Source organism: Apium graveolens, chromosome 1 (assembly GCF_009905375.1).
Source record: "Apium graveolens cultivar Ventura chromosome 1, ASM990537v1, whole genome shotgun sequence".
In the NCBI taxonomy this organism is placed as follows: Eukaryota; Viridiplantae; Streptophyta; class Magnoliopsida; order Apiales; family Apiaceae; genus Apium; species Apium graveolens.
The window spans coordinates 180,552,476-180,569,133 of record NC_133647.1 but is presented as its reverse complement, the minus strand read 5'-3'; the positions used below and the strand labels follow the sequence as shown (position 1 = coordinate 180,569,133).

General features: G+C 39.0%; 2 protein-coding genes across 2 annotated transcripts; both read right to left on the bottom strand.

Moving 5' to 3' along the window:
* Positions 1-9,503: 9,503 nt before the first annotated feature.
* On the bottom strand, positions 9,504-10,076 carry LOC141712494 (uncharacterized). Its single transcript, XM_074515469.1, has one exon. The coding sequence runs from the start codon at positions 10,074-10,076 to the stop codon at positions 9,504-9,506; it is 573 nt and encodes a 190-aa protein (XP_074371570.1).
* A 1,613-nt stretch (positions 10,077-11,689) lies between these two features.
* LOC141712475 (uncharacterized) lies at positions 11,690-12,705 on the bottom strand. The gene is made up of 2 exons (XM_074515448.1): positions 12,178-12,705; positions 11,690-12,022 (listed from the first exon to the last, which is right to left on the bottom strand). The coding sequence occupies exons 1-2, from the start codon at positions 12,703-12,705 to the stop codon at positions 11,690-11,692; spliced, it is 861 nt and encodes a 286-aa protein (XP_074371549.1).
* Between the last annotated feature and the right edge of the window lie 3,953 nt (positions 12,706-16,658).

The following is a 16,658-nucleotide window of genomic DNA, read 5'->3' as shown; positions in this document are numbered from 1 at the left end:
CTCCATCTTTGAGGCATTCCAACAGCAAATGAAAACGTCCAAAGGTCCATGAGCTACCTTCAATGACTCTTTTGATATCAATTTCATGGTAAAATTGAAAGATACACCCATTGCTATCTAGTTATTTAACATAGAGACCTCTCCCTGGCCTCCAAAGAGAATCCATCTTATGTTGCATGGCCTGAAAATTAATATGTGAATCGGTAAGAAACCGTCCTATTAGGCACCATCGCATGTCAATCTCACTAAGGTCTTCATTGTCATTCACATAACTTAGACCCCCATACTCCTCATCTTCAATTTGTATTGCAGCAAACGCCTCTTCCATTTCCTGTATGTGTGATTTTTGCTTGTCCATAATAAGACCAATGAAAACTGAACAGTGAATAAAACTCGAGTTTGAAAACTGAAGAAACGAGTAAGGGTTGACGAAGAAGTGACCATCACTTCACAGACTCATACATGTCATATGATAAGACTTGTTATAAATTTAATATAGTATACTACTGGTTTCTCTAGTGTTCATTCAGATGACCTTTTTCTTCAATATAAGAAGAATGTTATACCATACTAACAAATATGACCCTTTTTCTTTAATACGGGAAGAATTCTATAAGATACTATCTGCATGTTTCACAACAACTTAGAGTTAGAAATTGGGTTTTAAATGGTTTTCGGCTTTAAGTGAGTCGAGTAATTTAAAGTTTAAGAGCACGAAACTTAATTAAAAAATCAGCATTTTTGTAAGTAATTTATTTTGTTTATGTGATTTTATTTAATAAAATTAACATTATCATTCAAATAAATAATTTAATTAATTAATTTTTTCTTTTCACATTTCAGTAACTCATAAATTTATACATAATGCAAAACTTACTCAAAAAATTGACATAAAATTTTCACCTTCTATCTAACAATTTAAATAATGAACCAGAATCTTCATATTAATCAAATTATGTGAACTAATTTAGAACTAAGTCTAAGTAGTTATTGGCTACCTTTTTTTGAAACCTTAGTTATTGTCTACCTCAATTCAAAGAGTTGAATAAACAAAAAATTTGAAGCTAATAACTAATTATGTTAAAATACTGGTTATTTGAAATTAAAAAATATATTATATTTTTTATTCAATCAATTTACTTTTCTTTTTATTTGTTGTGATCTACATTTTTGTAAGTTTTAAATATATTTTTATGATTAATATATCCGTGATCTTAGTTTTTTAATTAACATGCTTCAAAATCTTTAATATATAACTAAAAAGAGCAAACCACCAAGGGGATCGAACCCTGGAGCTTACCTGAATAAAGACACTAAAATTATAAAATCTCCAGCACAAACTCTAATTTTGCAATTTTATATCATGAATAGCACTTCATGGAGAACACTCTATTATGGAGAAAATATAATTTATTTAATTTTTCATCATATATAGTTGTAAATTATAATTATCAAGTTAAAAATCGAAGTTACACAATTTTTTTATTAAAAAACTCATTTAAATTAATGAAAAAGTTTAAATTGGTTCTATAGTAGAAGCACAATGGAATCATACTTATTAAAAATTATCTTACCATAGAATCAAATTTAAAATCAAGTATTTTTATCAAATTTTACTTGTTAATTTTTTTTATTATATTCAAATATAATTATTATTCTAGATTAACATCGAATTTTATATTTTTTAAAATAAAATTTTACAATTTGTGATGAGTTTCTATAATAAAATCAATAGTTCTCCACGGTTCTCCACGAAGTAAAGGCCTTTATATCATTTTGGTGTAAAAGTCCAACTCTAAAAATTACATCATTTTAGTATTTATATCAAATTTGATGTCATACTAAATTCTTAGAATTTATATGTTCTCATGTTGACCCTGTAGTTCCATTTATATCCCACAATTTTATTATTTTTAATTTTAACTTTGTAATTGAATAATAAAATAATCCTATATAGTACAAGAATGGTGTAAAATTTAGTATTAATGGATTAGAGTCAAATTTAAAAAATATTATAAATTTTACACTTCTAAGATTATACCAGAATAGTGTACCGGACTAAAGATGTTCGACAGAGCAAAATCATAATTGAAGCTAAATGAAGCTATTAGAGATAATTTTGATCAATTTATAAATTTTTAAGATATTATAATATTAATATATATCTGATGGTTTGTTTATGTTTTCAGGGTGTGGTCCGTAGGGAGTGTGTGTTAGTTTTCTTTTTAGTTGTCTTGTTGTGTCCTTTTCCCTTGGTTTTCCTTTTTATCCCTTGTGACTAGCCAGTTGTCCTCTAGTCTAGTAGGGGAGTCACTGTTATAGGCTATTTCGACACGTGGAAGGTAGGAAGAAGGAAAGGATATGATATGGTACTTGGGTGAGTGACACGCGTAAAATTCAGAGGATAAGGTTGAGTTGTGGAGCCAATAGCCTACGGATATTGAGATTTCGGTAATAACCTTTTATCATTTGGGATTTGCAGATATTTTAACTTACGAATTCCGAAGGTGCATTATGCCTACGGTGGACGTAGGCCCTTCGTCGTGTAACAGGTTTCTTGGAGCCATGGCGATATGGAGCGGAGGAGGCCATGTTTCTATTTAAGATTCTTATGGCTAAGGTCGTAGGGAGACTATAAATATGATGCCATCAGATGCCCCCCGTAAGTGTAGCTTTCTTTAGGAAGCTATCAGCGTGGAAGAGGGGTTAAATATAATGCCTTAAACAAATTTAAGTTGATTAAACGAATTTAAATTGACTAAATATGTTAGCAATAATTTTCCTCTTTTCTTCTCTTTTTTTAAAAGAGCGGTTATACAGTTCTTTAAGGAATATGAGGTGGAGGCGACGTGTCTTAGTGAGAGGTCCGGGTTTTGAGGAGGAGTGGGTTTCAGGCGCCCACTTTTTCTCTTTTTGTGGGTCTGGTGAATCATTAGCTTTCATGGTTTCGACGGTTCACCTCCTTGGAAAACGGGGGAAGTTATTAATTTTAAATACATTCATTTGTTCAATTTTATTTTCTCTTGTCATTCACTTTTCATTAAGATAGAACTGAGAGGGGCGTCCAAAGGGATAAAATGCAAGGTTGTTCAATTTGCTCGACACAGTTGCTGCATTCACAAACATGTACTACTCTTAACTTTGTTTTGATTTTGTACTTGGTTTTTATCGATTTGTGTGTGAACTAGTGATGTTCATGAGGGATTAAGATGTGAACTGGGGTTTTGTAATTAGAGAATGTTTTAAGCGAATGAATATTGAGAAAGAAAAGGGGTTTTTAGATGATGCATGGTGAGAGAGAGTGATATTTGACCACTAGGAGGATATGGATTAATCGGGTCTGAGGAGGAGGACTGAGTTAGTAAAAAGGTGGTCTTGGTATGTGATAAAGGGAAAGCTATTCCATAATTAAGTTGTGTATTCTTTGTTTTTATTTTCATTTATTTTTTACAGCAAGATTATTGACAGGGCCTTTCCTTTTTGTCTGTAGATAATCTAGGAATGGGGAAGCGTGGGAGGTTTGTGGTGAAAGAGAGTGATAGCAAAAGTATGCCCGATTCTGAGAATGAAGCTTTGTCTGCATCGCTAATCGGAGAAGAAGATACCGATAGCGATGAATCCTCTAGGAGTGATTCTTCCGGAAAGGGGGGATCTGGAGATGAGGATGAGCGTCCCTTTCAGGAAGTGGTGTCTAAGGGCCAAGTTCCAGGGTCATCTCCTGGAGAGTCACACTCCCATAAGGGAGCCATTTTCATGTCTCGAGGTCGAGGGAAGGAGAGAGCAGGAGAATCAAATCTTCCCGGTATTGGTCGAGGGAGAGGGAAAGAAGTGGCCGACTTGGCTAGGGCGCAAAGGCAAGAAAATGTGCAGGGGAGGGGTAGAGTATGCATAAAAATGAGAAGTTTAGTTGGGGATCAGGGATGGATGGATGTAGAACAGAAATTCATGAAAACTCCATCGGATGTTTAGAGAGAGAATTATTTTAAGTCTTTAGGAGAGGTTACGGGATCATCCCAGATGATGTGTTAGAGAAGCTTCTGGGGGATCTGGAATATATTAATAAGCCTCCCAATTTCGATGCTAGTTATTTTGCTGAGGTAAGGTATGCCTTTCAGATTCTGGAGGAGTTCGAGATAAGGCTACCTGACGAAGGGGAGAGGTTGTGGCACAGAAGAGGGGAAGGATGGGTTGGCATCCCGTTGGAGGCATTTAGGGCCGGGTTGAGATTACCTATGCATCGGTTTATGCACACGCTTTTGTTGAGATGAGGATAGGAATTGGTCAGTTAGGTCCTAATTCGGTGAGGAAATTAATGCCTTTATAGCCAGATGTACCGAATGGGGTTTGGAACCTACATTAAGCATTTTCTGGTCTTTGCATAAAAAGCAAGGGTCTCGAGGTTATTACGCTTTACAAGAAATCCATTGGAGGGGGGCCACGACCTTGGGGGGAATATTGGTGCAAGGCCCTTCGTCTAATAAGGGTTGACATGGTGAATTTTTAAAATTTAAGGGGGGAGATTTGGCTTATTTACCAGAGTACAAAAAACCCGATGAGATAGTGGGGGCGGTGCGAAGATATGAAGTATTGGAAAAGAATGAGCATGATTATGCCGTTGAGTTCGTAGGGGGGTAGAAGGAGGGTTTATGGCCAGTAAAAATTTTTTGGGACCCTGAATTTTTAGTAACTCATAACCGTAAGCGCTTGATATTTATTTGTTATTTAACCCTCGTGTATTTCGGGTTTTTGACTGTCTTCTTCTTCTAACTTTAGAGTGTATATTTTCTCTTTTCGTCTTTATTTCTCTTTGTGAGTAATAGTAAAATTCTGTCATTTCAGTTTTGTTGAGAGATTTTCCTATTCTTGCTCACATGAATCGCCGAAGAATCTTGAAACTGGCCCATGAGAGATAGATGAAGGCGAGGACGACCCTGGAGAGAGGGGATGATGTGTCTTCGGGGACTGCTGCTAGTCAATTTGGGGCAGAAGGGAGTATTTCAGTATCTATTGGAGGGAAGAGGCCTATGGAATCTCGTCCGGGCAAGGAGGAGGTTGCTATCAAAAAAGCAAGGACGGAGGAAAGGAAAACAAAGAAAATCTTGGATCCTTCGGTTATCAGTGAGAAGGGAACATACTTAATTGATTTGGAATCGGCTCTGGCTCCTTCTTTCGATGGGAGAAACGATCCAAAGGCAACGATCCCTGTGAAGAGTTTGGTTCCAAGTGTCAGGAAACCTCAATATGAGGAGAGTTCAGAGAAGTGCACTATCCTTCGTTTCACTATAGGTAGATTTATATTTTTTGTTATTTCCCTTCTTTCTCTTCTCTCTCTCCCCTTTTTTTATTATTGTGTTTTCCTAGGGGAGGGCTGGTTGGCCGAAGGAAGAGGGGTTACTGCTCCCTTAAGAGCATTGGATGTGTTCTCTCTGTCCCCCGACCGTAAGAAAATTTTGAGTGAAACTGATGAAGATGCTATAATCCAAACAAAAACTCTATTGGAAAAGGTACGATCAGGAAATCATATAATAGCGTTATACTCTTAGACTCATTTTCATGCATACCTTACATCAAACTTTTGGCCATTTTAACCTATGTGTGCCTTTCCTTATTTTCAGTTGGGGACTCAAGTGGTAGATTTGGCTGACCGAGTGGAGAAAAGTAAGGGAAATGTTAAGGTGGAGCTGGAGAAGGTGAAAACCGAAAGAAAGGCTAAGGATGATGCCCTCGAACAACTAGGGGAAATGAAGAAGAAGCATGATGAGCTGCAGGAAGTCCTTAAGTATGATAGCGAGGAGATAGAGCGCCTAAAGAAGGATAACAGAAAAAATCTTGAGAAGTTGCAGTCGAAGCAAGGGGTGTCAACAACCCTTCGTTCGGAGATGGATATGTTGTAAAAGGAGTTGGATGCTAAGATAGAAGAAGTTCGGAAGGTGACTGAGAATTTAGAGAGGGTGGAGCAGGAGACTCTTATTACTTACAAAGATAATGTGGATAAATTTTTGGCTTCGGCAGAATATGAGACCTCGCTGTATGAGAAAGCAGGATCGATGCATGAAGAGGGCTTTAACGATTGTATGTCATTTGTGGATGAAGTGAATGTTGTGGATCTGACCAAGCATAATGTAGACCATTTCCGATCTTAGGAATTGAAGAGGATGGATGAGCAGGAAGAATCTGAGGCTGCTAAACCGAAGGTGGTCGAGGAGGGTGGAGGTCCAAATGCTGAGGGCAGAGTGACTCTTCCTAGGGCTGAAGACATAGCTGCGGATCCAACGGTCGTCGTGAATCTCCCTGGTTCTGTCATGGGGGTTGCAGCTACGGCAGGAGAGAAATATGTTATTAAGGCTCAGGGCTCTTCGTTCATGCAGACTGAGTCCCCCAATAATTAGCTTCACATGTCCGACTTTGGGCTTTTATTGTCTTTACTTTTAAGTGGTTTTATTTGCTACGGTTTATCGTGTGTTTTTCTTAAGCGACTTAAACGATGGTAGTGCCTTAGTACTGTTTGGTATGATTTGTGATGTTTATTTGGATATTTTATCAGTTGGAATCTGATATGTGTTTTAATATTTTTATGACTTTGAGTATTTATTGTTGTTGGATGTGATAATCGAATTCAATTTTTAGGAAAATGCACTGCTTTTATTTTATATATTATTACTTTGGATTTAAGGATTTTGAATTTATCCTTTCTGAACTTGAATTCAAGGGTTTCAGATTTACAATTTAAGAGTTTTGAATTTACCTAGGGGGTTGCCCCATCGAAAAAGGTCATTTTCTTTAGGAAATGTAAAGTTTTTGGGAATTGAATAGTTGTGGTTTCATTTATGATGGGCAGTAAATGGTTGTGTAAAACTGAGGAGTTACTTGTTGACTGAAATGGTTGGGGGGTTCATAGATGGGCTATATAAGGAGTGTGGTTAGTGGAGATGTGATTCATCATTCACCTTTCCTTTTATTTTTCTCTTTATATTCAAAGGTAAAAGAAAGAAATGTCTTCAAGTGGGGGAAAGTCCGCAAGGGAAATCCAGCTGGAAGAGTATTTGAAGGAGTCGAGAGACAGTATCAGGTGTTTGTGGGCGACCGTCGTGGCAAATGAGGAACATGTGCAGGTGCTGAGTGAGGCTCTCCGTAGGCTTCAGAATGAGAATAATAATTTAAGGATTTCGTTGGGTCGTAGATCACGTTATCCTTGATGTAATTTTGATTTTAGTTATGTAATTGGTTTATGTGAAATGCCAAAATAAGTTTATGTGTTGAATGTTGGATTTGATTTCGCATTTTTATTTTCGTGTTGTTCTAATTAATTTTAAATAATTGGTCAAAAGAAATTTGGGAAAATGAAAGGTTTAGTAAGTTGTGCTAATTAATAAAATGTATTAGTTTGAGGAGGGAGAATTTCAAAGGGTTACGAAGAGTTATTTAATGCAATTAATACTCCTGTGTTAAATGCAAGGAGGTGAAGAGTCACTTTTTCCTATATAGAGAGTATTTCTTCTTAGGTAAACTCATTTCATAAACGAGCCTTTTCTCCTTTTCTTTTCCCAAAAGTAAAACCCAAAGCTTTCCGTGGAGTCCGAAGGCAGTTGTTCAAGTGGCAAAGGAAAGAAGGTTATGAAGAAGGAGGAAGAGTTGTTGGCTACTATTTCCAGGATGCAGGAGAGGATTCATCGTCAAGATGGCAAAAGCCTGAAGTTGGAGTTGAAGGTCGAAGAACTGCAAGAGATTTTAGCTTCAGTGAAGGAAATAAACTATCGCTTGAGTATTTTAGTGGGGGATATTTTTTAAGTTTTAAATGTTTTGTGGATGTTTGAAAAAATTTCATTTGATGAATTGTATCCCATAGGGGATTAATGTTTATTTTTTTTGAAATAAAATGATGTGTTTTGCAATTTTGCATATATGATTATTGTGGAAAAACCGATCTGAGTCCTGTACAAATCGTAAGCAAGTAATAGTTTGGATTTAGAGCAAAAGGTGAATAATTTGTCATAAACATGTATATTTGTGCGGTAAGCATTTTAATAAACACAACTTGCAAAATAAATGTTTTTAAGGGAGAACATGCTATAAAGATGTTTGTATAATTTGATTTATGGAAACTATTTGTACCGCAGGTGGTAAGCTGCTTGTGTTGGATTCCGTACAAATAGTTATTTAAGAAAACTTATTTGTGCCGCAAGCAGTGAGCTGCATATAATGGCGTCGTAACAAATATTTATCTAGGCGAACTACTCGGGCCGCAGGTAGTGAGCTGCATATAATGGCGTTGTAACGAATAGTTATTTAGGTGAACTATTTGGGCCGCAGGTAGTGAGCTGCATATAATGGCATTGTAACAAATAGTTATCTAGGCGAACTATTCGGGCCGCATGTAGTGAGCTGCATATAATGGCGTTGTAACGAATAGTTATTTAGGTGAACTATTCGGGCCGCGGGTAGTGAGATGCATATAATGGCATTGTAACGAATAGTTATGAGATGACATTACCTATGCCGCAGACCATAGGCTGCATACGTAGGCTTTTTAATAGGTAAGATTTGGTAGAGGGTTAAGCCCGGGCCGATTAAGGCTTTAGTAGTAAACGTAAAAGATACCATCAATCTAATATTCACAGGAAACATACTAATAAACGTAGACTTCTATTTACAACATTCATAACATGTTAAACTAGTTAAAAGGCTTACTAATAAAAATGTGTGAGATGGGTGGCATGCCAGGTATTGGGAAGGGGTTCTCCGGATAATTGCGCGAGGTGATATGTCCCTGGCCGTGTAGCCTGAGCTATGACATAGGGGCCTTCCCAAGTAGGGTTCAGTTTTTTGTTTTTGGAAGGAGCAGAAACTGAGGCGGCTCTAAGTACTTGATCTCCAATCTGAAATTATCGAGGGAGTATTTTTCCAAAGTGAATAGCAGTTTTCTGTTTGTAGTTAGCCATCCGTATGAGATCATTTTCTCTTCTCTCTTCAAGAAAATCAAGGTTTGTTTGTAGGCCCTGTTGATTTAACTGAGGATTATAGTTCTGGACTCGAGAGGAGAACTCTCCTATTTTCACTGAAATGAGAGCTTCGGTACCATAGGTGAGCCAAAAGGGGCTTTCTCCGATAGGTTTTCGGGTGTCAGTGTGATAGGCCTATAGTATATTCGGCAATTCTTCTACCCAGAGTGCCTTCGAATCCTGAACATTCTTCTTCGGACTTTGTAGAAGGGTTCGATTAGTGACTTCAACTTGGCCATTGGATTGGGGGTATGCCACAGAGGATCTACGGTGTTGTATCCCATAGGTTGTTAGATATTCCTCAAATTCAGATTCAATGAATTGTCTTCGGTTGTCAGTAATCAAAATACGAGGAATCCCGAATCGGGTGACGATGTGTTCATGAAAGAACTTTCGACATGTTACTGAAGTTGTATGAGCCACAGCTTTGGCTTCGACCCACTTTATCATATAATCAACGGCTACTAGTAAAAACCGAATATTTCCTTTGGCTGGGGGAAAAGGTCACATAATATCCATGCCCCAAACGTCGAAAGGAATGGGGGATAGAATAGCCGTAGGAAAAACTGGAGGCAACCTGGGAACTGAAGCGTGAAACTGGCACTTGGCACAGGTTTTGATATAGTTTAAACAGTCTTTCCTTAGGGTAGGCCAGTAGTACCCCTGTCTGATGATTTTGTGAGCTAGAGCTTCTCCAGATGAAAGGCTTCCACATTTCCCTCCATGAACTTCGAGCATGCAATAGTCTGCCCATGCGCAATCAACACATTTAAGAAGGGGTGCCAAGAAAGATCTTCGATAAAGAGTGTCATCCACAATAGTGGAATGGGCAGCTTTGGAGCGTAATAATTGAGCAACCCTCTTGGTTTGAGGAAGAATCCCTTCTTGCAGATAAAGATAGATCGGAGTAATCCAATTAGGATCGTAAGAGAGCACAAGTATTTCCGAAGCTGGTTCGGTCAGGGGAGTTACCGAAGGGGATGTCAGCAAGATTTTGTAAAGACCCATAGAAGGGGAGTGGTCTTCGTCTGTGGCTAACTTTGCCAAGGAAACAACTCTTTGATTTTCCTCTCGCATGATCCCTTCAAGGGAAGTGATGTGAAATTCTAGGAGTCTGGCTCTAGCTTCTTCAAGATATTTTACCATTAGGGGGGATTTGGCAGTAAATCCTCCGAACACTTAGTTGACTATGAGTTAGGAGTCGTTGTAGGCCTTTAAGTGTTGTACTTGAAGGGCTTTCGATAGCCGTAAATCCACTAGAAGCGCTTCATACTCCGAGCAATTATTGGTAGCAAGGAAGTTGAACCTTATAGATTGCTGGATTTCGAACCCTTCGGGGCTTATCAACAGGACTCCAGCTCTACTGTTATCTGAGGTAGAGGATCCATCAATGAATAACAGCCATGGAGGAGGTATACGTTCCAATTGGGGAGAATTTCCCATGAGAGTTTTAACTTCTAAAGGTGCGGAGCATTCAATTAGAAAATCAGCTAAAGCTTGACCTTTAATGGAAGGGCAAGGTAGGTAGGTGGTGTTGAATTGGCTGAGCTCTACGGCCCAATTTACCAATCTTCCAGAGAGGTCTGGTATGTGAAGGATCTTCCGAAGGGACTGATTGGTGTAAACTCTGATGTCGTGCCCTTGAAAATAGGGGCGAAGTTTCCTGCTAGTAAGGAGGAGGGAATACTCCATTTTTTCAATAGTGGGATACCTGGTTTCTGCATCTCGTAAAATATGACTAACATAGTACACAGGGAATTGTCTGCCTTCTTCTTCATGAACCAAACATGAACTTACGGCTGACGGGGCTACGGCCGGATACAAATACAGGGGCTCTCCTGAGATGGGTTGGGAGAGAACTGGTGGAGATGATAAGTTCCTCTTTAAAGAGTCGAAGGCTTCTTGGCATGAAAGCGTCCATTGCACTTCTCTAGATCTGTTCACTCCTTTCAGGGCATCGAAGAAAAGGATGCTTCTTTCAGCCAACTTGGAAAAAAATCTTCGGAGAGAGGTCAGACACCCATTCAACGACTGAACCTGCTCGGGCGTCGTTGGGGGGGCTGCATTTCCATTATGGCCCTAACCTTTTCTGGGTTAACTTTTATCCCACGTCCACTGATCACATGGCCTAGGAACTTCCCGCTAGCTACTCTAAAGGTGCATTTGGAGGGATTCAATCGAAGGCCATGATTCCGAATGGTTAAGAAAGTTTCTCTCAGATCATGTAGATGCCCTCCTTTAAATTTGGACTTGACAATCATGTCGTCTACATATACTTCCAAATTTTTTTCAATTTGGCTGGAGAATATCTTGTTCATGGTTCGCTGATATGTAGCCCCGGCATTCATTAATCCCATAGGAAGAACGCAGTAAGCATATACCGCTCGATAGGTAATAAATATTGTCTTAGCTTAGTCTTCGGGAGCTAGCTTGATTTGATTATACCTTGAGAAGGCATCTAAGAAGCTGAAGAGAACATTTCCGGCAGTGGCATCCACTAACTGGTCGATAGTGGGAAGGGGATAGTAATCTTTGGGAGTAGCTTTGTTTAGGCCTGTGAAGTCAATGCAAACTCGCCATTTACCACTAGTCTTTTTGACCAACACAACATTCGATATCCACTCGGGAAATTGTATCTCATAAATGAATTTTGCTTTCAGTATCTTGCTGATCTCTTCATCTATGGCTTATCATCTTTCAGGTGTAAAATTTCTCCTTTTCTGCATGACCACGGTTTTATTGGGATCAACATGGAGTCTATGAACAGCAATGGACTCATCGAGGCCCGACATATCTTCGGGCCTCCAGGAAAAGATGTCTGGGAATTTCCGCAGGAGTTGAATAAGCTCTTGCTTCAGGACGGGCTGTAGGTTCGATCCGATGGAAATGCATCGAGTAGGATCCCCTTCTACTAGCTCAATATTTTCCACAGGTTCTCCTGGCTCAACCTTAGGTGTGCGATGGAGTTCGTCTTTTGTCAGAGAAGTTTCAGAATAGGAAAATGAACTCTCAATCAAGAATACCTGCGAAGTTTCATTTTGGGAAGTTCTAAGGGTCTTGGGGGAGCTTCATTCTTTCTGTTCCCCGTAGGGTTTTCTCCTTTTAGGCTGAGTTTGAGCCAAGCTTAAAGCAGTTGAATAGCAATACTAAGAGGCTACATGATCAGTAATCAACTCACCAGGTCCCATGGGGTAGGGAATTTAACTTTCATGTGAGGGGAAGATATAATGGCTCCTAAGAAGAACAAAGTAGGCTTCTCGAAGATGGCATTGTAAGGAGACGTCATATCAATGACATAATATTTAACCATGGTAGTTACCTCTTGCGAAGAAGTGCCGAAAGTGGTGGGGATGTCAATGGCTCCCTGAACAGGTACGACATGATTCCCAAAGTCGTAGACAGACCCCTGTATCTCTTTAAGCTTCATATCTTCTAGGGGAGTATTCAAGATCATTCTTCTGAGGGCGTGTTTGAAAATTATATCCACAGAGGAGCCATTATCAATTAATACCTTCTTGATGTCTTGGTTAGCCATATCAAGAGTAATTATAAGTGGGCCATTCCGACAAATATTTCCCTTGGGGTAGTCAGCATCTGAGAAGGAAATGGAGGTGCCCGTGAGACGAAAGGCTTGAAGTGGCAGATCTATTTGCATGATTTCGAAGGATGTCGCATTCTCTCCCACAATCATATCGACCACATGCATTGAGGGTGCAGCTCTTGCGGCACTTTCTAATTATGGAAGGTTCTGTCGATCCCGAGGGGGAAGGTAATCATTCAAGAGTCCCCTCTTCACTAGCCTTTCCAAGAAGTATTTTAGTGAGGTGCATTCTGCATGGTAATCATTGAAGCAGGTTCGATCTCTCTTTTCTATGGGCATTCTCATAGGATTATGCAGTTGGAAAAAATCTTGGGTTCTTATTTGTTGAAATATATAAGATGGAGTTTGGTTTAAAGGGGTGAAGTTGGGTTCTTCTCGGATTTATCTTGGGACAGCCCTTTGATCCGTTGGAAAATTTCTTTGGCCTCTCCCCCTAAAGTCCTCCATCCCGTCTACTTACATGGCTCTTCGGCTGGATGAGGCAGGTTCTCCCCGAGCCAAAGGATAATATGTGCGAATCCTTTCATCCGTGGCAATATAAGCTGAAGCTATGGTGTAGGCTTCGAAAAGGTCTGCAGGCTCTTGATTGCATAGCTCTTTACAACAATCTTTGCATTCCTGGTAGTTCATGTTGTGGATGAAGGAGTCTACAACACTTGTCTGTTTCAATTCTCTGACTTTGGACGCCGCATTCTTGAATTTCTCAATGTAATCTCGTAGGGTTTCGCCCTGTTCTTGGTTTACATTTTCTAGGGATATTGTATGGACAACATGAGGGGTATTAACATAGAATTTTGATAAGAATAATACCTTGAACTCTTCCCAAGAGCTAATAGACCTGGGAGCTAAGCTTGAGAACCAGGTTCTGGCATAGGCTTTGAAAATTGAGATGAACAGTCGACACTTGGTGATGTCGTTGTATCTATGATATATCATCAGATTTTCATAATAACTTAAATGATCATTCGAGTTAGAAGTACCGTTGAGTGATTTTAAACCGGTGATTTTTACTCCGAGATTGACAGGTGTAGCTTCCAATGCTTCAGTGAAGGGCGACCCTCCTGTAACTGTGTCGACAGCAGCTCCGGGGTATAGACATTCTAACCTGGCTAGGCGAGTCATCATATCTTCCTGTCTTTCTATGGTGGTTGTCGTTCGATGAGCCCTTCTTGGCTGATACGGGGACCTCCTGACTCTTCGGGATGGGGTTGGCAGTCTATACCGGGATCCTCCTTCATCATGTGAAGTACCGTTTCCTGATGATTCAGAGAAAGGAATCCTTCAGGCCCTACGGAGAGGCCGTTCCCCAGATCGAAGGGAGTTGTAGCTTGGATAGGAGCCTTGGGAATATTCATCTTGCAAACTTGGTTGAGGATATTCAGGTGAGGGAGACCTAGAACGTCTTCCCAGATAAGAACTAGGAACAACTTTCGGGTAATATTGAGGGTGATGGGCTTCTTACTGATTTGCAGCCATCTGCGTTGTCAAATGATCCATCTGTTGTTGCATATAATTCTATTGAGCCCTTAAATTGGATAACATGCTATGTGTGGGAGAATTATTGGGCATTTCAGAAGAACTGTCGTAGGTATGGGATTCATTATCTGATCCGTTACTCATTTTTTTATAGGGGGTTATTAGACAAAGAAAGAGGGGTATCGTTGTGATATGGTGATTAGTATTTTTTATTGGATCCCCGGCAGCGGTGTTAGGGCGAAAACACGCGCTAATATTCACGCAAGTATACGCGTTCGCAAGTAATATAGAATATTTTCTAGTTCGTTCCCTCAGAGACTCAGACTAAATTATTGTCTAATTAAACTCACTCACCAATGTATGATTACTTTTCAATGTTAAGATAATAACACTTAAAATTGTTGATTAAATATTAACTATAATTAACTACTTAATTAACCACTTAACTAACACTTCAATTTATCAATAATAAAACACTCATGAGATCACAACTTCATTATTACTTCCTTCTATAGCCATTGTTATTACCTTTAGCATGTGACAGTGATGATATTAATCGAATAACACGAAACTGATAAAAGCCAACTTTCATTGTACTAATACCATTCTACCAAGCATCCACAATTAAGATAGAAGTTGAATAGTCATCAATTATGTTGAGTTCCTATATGTCTACAGAAATTGACAACACAACGATTTAAGCTCAAGTTATTCCTTTTGATTACATAGGGCAAATAAAACTGTTAGAGTTACCCACTAATCATGCTCAACGTACATGAACCTATGCTAGCATGGCAAGTTCTAAATCTCAAGATCCACCGTCGCTTCACAAGAGATTAACACCCTATCTTATATGTTCGCGACGCACATAAGACGAATACGCACAACCAATACTAGATATCATGCAATCATCACACACTAAAGTATTAAACAATTAACTAAATAATTCCATAATAAATTCGTTGCAACCCCATGATCACGATTAGCCCATAATAGAACTTATCGCCATCATGGGTTCATATGAAATCATGACAAACAAACACAAGAAAATAATAACTAAACTAATTATATTAAAACAGAGTACGTCACAAGAGTAAATAAGTCAAAGCAAGAAAACTAGCATCCAACGTTACAACGAAACAAGAATCACAAGAAAATATGCTCCCTCTTCGTTGCGGTGTGCTAAATCGGTCTTCTTCCTTATCTCCTTCGCTTCTTGCGTAAAACACAATCTTCTTCTTCTTAATCCCCTTAATACTCTCTGTGAAAACATCTCAAATCTACCTATATAATAGTCCCATAAAACTCAGATTACATAGAAGTTGGAAGCCAAACAGAAGTAGAAGTCTAAAATAATTTATCTTTTTCCCCGACCCTGCGCGGCCGCTCAGCATAGCTGCGCGGGCGCGCAGGTTGCTGCGCGGCCGCTCAGCATTGCTGCGCGGGCGCGCAGGCCTCTACTGGAAAAAATCCAGGTTTGCTCCGTTTCTTCGCCGTAATCTGCCCATTCCTTTCCTCTCGCAATGGTGAACACATGCCAAGGCTTATTATTGATGATTCCTCCCCCGAAATGCAACTAATACCCTGAAATGCATAAACACTAGAAAAACGCATCAAATACACAAAATACTTGATTTCAAGACACCAATTTAAGCCATTTTAAGACGTTCTAAGTGGTATAAAATGCCACTTATCACACCCCCAAACTTAAATCGATGCTTGTCCTCAAGCGTCACAGACTCAAAAACAAATAAAAATATGCATGAATGCAATCTATATGAAAATACACCGATCCCCCTTACTACAATTAACCAACCAAATTGTTACATCTCAACGAATGCAGTTAGACAACTAAAGATCAATAAACTCATGCAAACGGACATACAGCCAGAAACGTGGTGTGTGCAAATGCTTAACAGATATGCTTCGGAACTAGACCAATTACTATGACTAGACTATCCTCAAGGCAATCCTATGATTATACAAAGAATAAAAAATTCTAGGCACAAAGTGATATACAACACTACAAGACTCTGGAGCTTATTATGGAATCGTGCTTTTTATTTACAACTCAAATGCTTATTTGACCGTGCAATGAGTGAGGTCCACAAAAGACTTATACAATGGTATCCATGTAACGAGCGTTAGGTTAGCGGATCCCAGACTCTAAAAGCCTTAGGTCACTAGGCACAAAGTCCCCTAAGAACTTAATAACTCGAATACCAAAGAGCCCACTCTTGATCAATTATGCAATATTTTTTTTTAATAACTTCTGAGCAAGTGCGTTTCGCTCCATCTTGCTCAACCCTAGACTACTCGCAACATATGCGAGCCGGCTACTAGCCATTTGACATCTAGCCACAACTAGCAACAACTTCCATATTTTTTTCTTTTTTCATGTCTTTATCACTAAGAACCTATAATTGAATTCTAAGCATAATAAGTAGATTGACCTTGAAAACAACCAAATCAAAACAACAATCTAGCCCTTACGCATTCTTTAAGACTTAGTGGACTTACAATTGTTTCTAGCATGCATATCAACCTACACAACTTAATATCACTTTAATGCTATTACTACA

What these genes read in the sequence shown, in the direction of transcription:
- LOC141712494 (XM_074515469.1), bottom strand. Translation starts at nt 10,076, where the DNA reads ATGCGAGAGGAAAATCAAAGAGTTGTTTCCTTGGCAAAGTTAGCCACA.
- LOC141712475 (XM_074515448.1), bottom strand. Translation starts at nt 12,705, where the DNA reads ATGCATGTGGTCGATATGATTGTGGGAGAGAATGCGACATCCTTCGAA. An exon ending in TCCCTACCCCATGGGACCTG is followed by an intron (nt 12,023 to 12,177) that starts GTGAGTTGATTA and finishes GAAACTTCGCAG; the next exon opens with GTATTCTTGATTGAGAGTTC.